Consider the following 6,354-nt stretch of genomic DNA (forward strand, 5'->3'; position numbering starts at 1 on the left):
TGTTAAAAAGTTAAGAACTTAAAAAATACAATTTCTCACCACTTATATAAAAACACGTTGTGTGCCACTTGTGTTACGGTCGCAATGAAAAATTTATCGAAAAGTTGTACTTGGTGGGTGGGTAAATATTTTACACAAAGTAATCTTTCCTCTTATGACTACATATTAATATATTGACTCAATTTGCAAGAGAGGACAGGCGGCTGATTTTGTGGCTATTGCTTGCTAAATAGAACACAAAATGGAAGGGCGGTAGACTCCTTTGTTCAAGATAAAGGCTCGTTGTAATCACCATTATTTTTTTAGAATGTTTTTCCCATCTTGTTCTTTTAGTTTTACCCTTATTTTTTAGAAAGTTTCGAGTAATATATCCGACCCCTTATTAGTAGTACATATCTTACAAAAGCATGACATATTCCTGTGTTTTAATCTCATATGATTTTTGTATTAGTCTCATTTAATGCGAGAATTGTCTTAATTAAGTAGTCTTATCGAAGTTTTTCTCGTTATATATGTTTTACCACTTAAAATATGCATCCATTCCATAATAAAGTTAAGGTAGATCGTAACAACTTATAATGTTAGTGATAAACACTTGGAAGTATTGAACTCAGGACCAGTTAAATGAAAATGAATAGTATTAAAAAACCACTGGGCCCAGCCCAATATAAATACGGGCAACTGTGGTTAATTTGCAAACAAACACCACCTCGTAAAGTTTGCATGTTTACTACAATTACGCATACATACGTACAAACAAACAAACACCACCTCATAAAGTTCGCATGTTTATCAAAATTTTCACTTGAGAATTTAGAGAGAAGCTATGGCAATTTTCGGACGACTGCTGAGAACTGCTCCACGATCCTCCGCCCCCCTCCGTTAAACCCTATGCCCTAATCCTCCTCCACGCGCTCTGTCACCCGACGTCCCATTTCCTCCTCTCCGTGACACCGTAAGTAACTCTCTCTCTCAACTTTTCTGAAATTTCGAGATTTTTCTTGGTAAATGGTTTGATGCTTCTAATTAACAAATGAAATTCAGGCTCTTTTGAGCAACAATTTTCATTCCAGTGCGTCTGAGATTGAGATTCAGGTGCCAAAATCCGCGCGGAAACCAAAGCTGTGGTGGTGGTTGCAGCCGTGCTCTCGGGTTTGTTCGCTGGTGCAATCCTAATTGCATATAAAGATCTGTCTAAATTGTGTGACGCGGCTGTTGCAGATCAGGCTAAATTCGGCTAGTTTTCAGAGAGCGTAAAGAGAAGAGAGCTCAGTATACAATCAACCGACGGAGCTTTAGCCAATGCACTAAATTGGTCCTACTTAGACAGTAACGTAACGTATATCTGCATCAATATTGTGTGGGACTGTGATTATTACGTCAATTAGCAATGCATACTTGAACTTGCTTTATTCTGGAATTTTTTGGAATTCTGCAGGATATTTCTAAGCTTGCTTTGCCAGTAGCGTTTGCTGGTGCTGTCGAGGGACAAAAGGTTATTGCAGTTAGTTGAATTATTATGTGTGGTTGGTTTGTTCTCGTAAAAGAATCCATCTATATCACTCTTTCAAACAGTGTTTGACACGAGCTTATAACGGGTATAGGTTTCAATCAAGGTTCAAATTCCTGCGACACGTGACGCTGCACAGCTTATTGCCAATATGGCTTCTGATCTTGGACTAATAATAGAGTGGTGGTGGTGGACCGGTGGTGGTTTAGATGCGTGCCTATCGCGTTTCTTTGTTTGGCGCAGGTACTGTTAGAGCAATAGTTTTTCGGTTCTATCAGTGTTTCCTCCGTTCTAACCATCACATTTGGGTTATTTTATGCTGCGTTTGTTCGAGCCCCTTATCATTAATCGTGGTTTTGTGCACCAAAATATGTTGTATTGTGCTATCTATCCTTGTGAACCATGTCAGTCGAGTTTCTTGGCAACTAAGTAATGATAGCTCGTCCAAAGAAAAAGAAGGAAATTGGAGGTGAAGGTGGGAATCTGCGAATTCATGTATTCCGCTCAGTAATTCCCTTTTCAGATAAGATTTGTAAGTCTCTCTTTTATGCTGATTGTGAATATATTGCACTGCAGTTGGTCAGAAGTGTTGTCTTTTGAGATTTTCATATCAGTCAGCATAATTATTTCAGGAAATTGAATTTGTCATGGATGGGAGCTGGAGCCCCAAAAGAGATGGATGCTCTGGTACGTGTCTACTTTTTCTTTGCAAGTAGATGGTGTGAAGGTACGTTACTTATAATGGGGTTTTAAATAATTATACGAAAAAGCGATTCAGCGTTTGGTTGGCAATTTACGTTAGCAAGTTTACAATATTTTAATTTACACTTTATGGTGATTAATACCACACCAAGTTAAAACAGTTGAAAATTTAAAAAGACGAAAATTCGATGCTCACTCCTTAAAAAATGACCTATATGAAACAGAAAATCAAATAATTGATCAATTATAAAACTCGCTAGTTATGATCTTATATTTAATTGATGATGGGATAAATTTGGACTAACTTATGGGTAAATGCAAAAGTAACACTTGCATCACTGAAATCAAAATGTTCGGGGTTCTTTGTCGTTTTATATGGAAAGGGATTCTCACCAGATTCCTTCCATCAAATTCACCCAATCAGCTAATTTGGGTCTTTGAAATTTGATCAAACGGTTAAAGTTATTATAATTTTTAAAAGGGCCTCTGTTTGTAATCGTTGAATCAAATTTCAAGGACACCTATTGATTGATTGGATAAATTTGGCGGAAGGAATTTGAAGATGATCCCTTTCTGTTTTGGATAAACATCGATTAAGAGGAAGCTGGAGTTCCATGTAACTTTCATGTGAACCTAAAATTCGGGTCAAACATCTAAAAAATATATATTGATACAATATCAAAACTTCAACGTGCAGTGTGAAGAAAAATTGAAACATCGGCTCATTTTGTAGAAAATCACAAATTTTGAGGGTGCAAATTGCAGTTAGCCCAAACTTGAAGGTGTAAACAGTAAACTTCGGAAACATCATATACACGCGCATCTGAAGTGCGTTGAAGACGTTTTAAGTGAGGGCACTCAGAAAACTGAACAGTCAGTCAATAGTCAAGTTCTCTCTGTTTGGTTTCGATTCTGAGATAGCAAATGGCGTCGGAGGACAAGAAAAAGAGTCGAACCGGAGGAATCCGTACACTTTCCGATCTGAACCGGAGGTCTGCGGACTCGGACAGTGACTCCGATGGCCCTCCGGAGTACTACACTGGTGGCGAGAAAAGGTCCGTCCATCTCTCTCTTTCCGATTATCCCTTTTTAACATTTCCTTCAATTTCCGGATCATATTTTTTATTTGGTTTACGAAAGTCTTGTTCTTTCTGGTTTGTTTGTATTATTCCATGCTTTTTTTTCTTCGAATTTATGAATCTTTGTATGTTTCTGGTTGCCAATTCTTCATGTTTGTTTGCTAAATTATATCAATTAAAACATAGAAATCTGGAAATTTTATGCTTTGGTGAGGAAAAGGAGGCGTTTTTATCATCAATTGGGTTGAAATTGTGATATATTGCCTTCAATTTCGTTTTGATCAGATGGGTTGAAGTTGTTATGAAACTCTTAATTGTGTGTAGACATTTCTGGGTTCCATTAGGGAACATATTTGTAGGGGCTTATGATGGCTTGAAAGCGAGTTTTACGGGAAATCCGCTGCGAGATATGTACTATTTTGTGTCTTAGTATTACAACAAGAATACTTCCATGCATGATTATGGAACGGTCATACTCATATTTGTTGAACTCAATGATTAATATACAATAATGCACACATACACAAAAATAGACTGAGTCCTGCTTAGTCTGGAAATTTCAGGTGAAGAGTAAGAAATAAGTAATTCATTTCTCGATTACTATATTGAACCAGAATTTGTAGTTACTGGTCAAGTTTCCAGGATAAGTAGGTGTTTTAACATTTAACCGAAAGCTTTTTAGAGAGGAGTCTACATCTTCAACTCGTAGCATTGTCCAAAGTGGACCTATAACGGGATTTTAATTGTGGAAACTAATTTTAGTGGTTCTCCTTGTGGTTTTGTTAATCTTATTGAGGCTGTACATAAGCATCATTGGCAGCTGCCATTTGGTGGTCTTTGTGTGGTAGGAAGAGCTTCAAGTGAAGCCATTTTCGAGAGCTTAGATTTCATTTGGATAGCTGCACACTGTAACACTTAAGTTTGAATTGATTTCTTAGCTTCTAGAGGAGCGTGATGGTGAGTCGATACTGCGTTTGGAAGGGGTTTGCTAGACTTGTATCTACCATCTTGTCTGCATTGCATTGTGACTTGGGATCCTTGTAGATCTGACCTTGTTTGGACATCCGTGGGTGATATCATGTTCACTTTGTATTCTATTTACAGGTTTGCATTGCATTCGTTCCGTTATGCATCACAGTGGAGCCTATGCCTTGAAGGGAATAGTATGACGTTATGCATGGTCTGCTTAGTATCTATTTTATATCTGTGATTTGTTAGATTGTGTTTTATTTACATTGTGGTCTTATGTCATGTCTAAGTCTTGTTATTATTTTATCATTCTTATGTCACAGGTAGTGTCCTTGTTGTGATAAAATCTTTATCTTTTTGTCTTACAGAAATTAACAATCCTAGAAGCTCATTATTTTTGTATGAAATTTTGAAGAAAGTCTAACATGTGTAATTACAATACTTGCAGTGGAATGCTTGTCCAGGATCCTACGAAGGATAACGACGTGGATTCCATTTTTGATCAAGCAAGGGAGTTAGGAGCCACGGAGGGGCCTTTTGATCCTTCTAGTGCATCTTCAAGCTCAAGAAGCTTTGCTGGAACTGGTAGATTACTCTCTGGGGAAACTGTACAACCTACTCCTGCGCAGCCCGAGACTGTTGTTCACAACATCATTTTCTGGTCTAACGGTTTCACTATAAACGATGGCCCCTTAAGGCGGCTGGACGATCCTGAAAATGCATCTTTCTTAGAGGTAATATCAACGGAAGTTTGACTCATAGAAAAAAAAAAGGAAACTAGTGGATTATAGTATCAGTTGTTGTTCTTCTAAAAAAAAAATAGTATCAGTTGTTGTGATGGAGGGTGTCCATTAATGTCCTCTAAACTTATTTTCTTTACAGTTTGCATTGTACATTCGTTAGTTCATCCTCTTATGCATTAGTTAATGTTATGACTATGCATGTGATCTCATGGATGAATTTTCTCATGCATAAGCACTGGTTTGCTTTTGCTCTGTGTCGTGGTATTCCCATAAATGATATTTCATCTTATTCTTTGTCTCAATGCAGAGCATCAAAAAGTCTGAATGTCCAAAAGAGTTGGAGCCTGCAGATAGAAGTACCTCAGTTCATGTCAATCTAATAAGGAGGAATGAGAAGTGCCCAGTGAGTTCTCTCTTCAAGATCTCCTTTGTACAATTCCATTCGGAAGTATCTAAGTTGAAGATTCTCCAATGATCTCATATCTGCATTTGCATTTCTCTTATGTCAAAATGTGTTTCAAATTTAGATGGCCTGCTTTCAAAGGCCAGCGGACAATATTATAAATCACAAGCCATTTATATTTCTTTCCTTGCAGGAACCGGTGAAGCGACATGTTCCATTTCAGGGTGTGGGAAGAACTCTGGGTGGCAGCTCTACTCCAGCAGCATCTGAGCCAACGACTGCATCGACTTCTCTCAACACTGCTCCAACCCCCTCCGCGGGCTTGGTTGTGGATGAAAAGTTGCCATCAACATCGGTTCAACTTAGGTTGGCTGATGGGACCCGCATAGTTGGACATTTTAACTACCATCATACCATCAATGACGTTCGTGGCTTCATTGATACATCTAGGGCTGACGGTCCAAGGAATTATCACCTGCAGATTATGGGGTTCCCTCCCAAGCTCCTCAATGATCCGAGTCAAACAATTGAGCAGGCAGGCCTCGCCAATTCGGTTGTGATCCAGAAATTATAGCCGGCTGGACCATGACATTTGCTGTTTGTCTGTTAGCAATATATGTACCAGGTATTAAAAACTGGAACCTTTACTGTTTAATCCATATGTACATTGTATTTCAAGATGTGGGTCTGACTGTAAAATACGTTTGGAAACTATAAAGCATCGTCGTTCAATTTGAAGAACTAAATACTAAGGCAATGGGGAGAATTTCTGTCGGCGTTGGCATCCAGCAAGCAATTTTCATATCAGCTACTTGGTTTTGGCATGGAATGATTACTTATGCTCATTTGTAGAGTTCTGATAAGGTCGGAGCTTTCTGCTAGCATCTTCAGTGTGGCTGCCGTATGCGGAATCTCGAATTCTCTGCATACGGATGATGCACTGAACAT

General features: G+C 38.4%; 1 protein-coding gene across 1 annotated transcript; it reads left to right on the forward strand.

Annotated features, from left to right (window-relative positions):
* Nucleotides 1-1,258: 1,258 nt before the first annotated feature.
* Nucleotides 1,259-6,152, forward strand: LOC137725619 (plant UBX domain-containing protein 4). The gene is made up of 6 exons (XM_068464372.2): nt 1,259-1,495; nt 1,605-2,042; nt 2,143-3,267; nt 4,709-4,994; nt 5,311-5,406; nt 5,600-6,152. Exons 3-6 carry the CDS (start codon nt 3,137-3,139, stop codon nt 5,978-5,980), a joined length of 894 nt encoding a protein of 297 aa, XP_068320473.1. The 5' UTR covers nt 1,259-1,495; nt 1,605-2,042; nt 2,143-3,136; the 3' UTR covers nt 5,981-6,152.
* The last annotated feature ends 202 nt before the right edge of the window (nt 6,153-6,354 follow it).

Source organism: Pyrus communis, chromosome 5, assembly GCF_041283825.1.
Source record: "Pyrus communis isolate YQ-2024b chromosome 5, ASM4128382v1, whole genome shotgun sequence".
NCBI lineage: Eukaryota > Viridiplantae > Streptophyta > Magnoliopsida > Rosales > Rosaceae > Pyrus > Pyrus communis.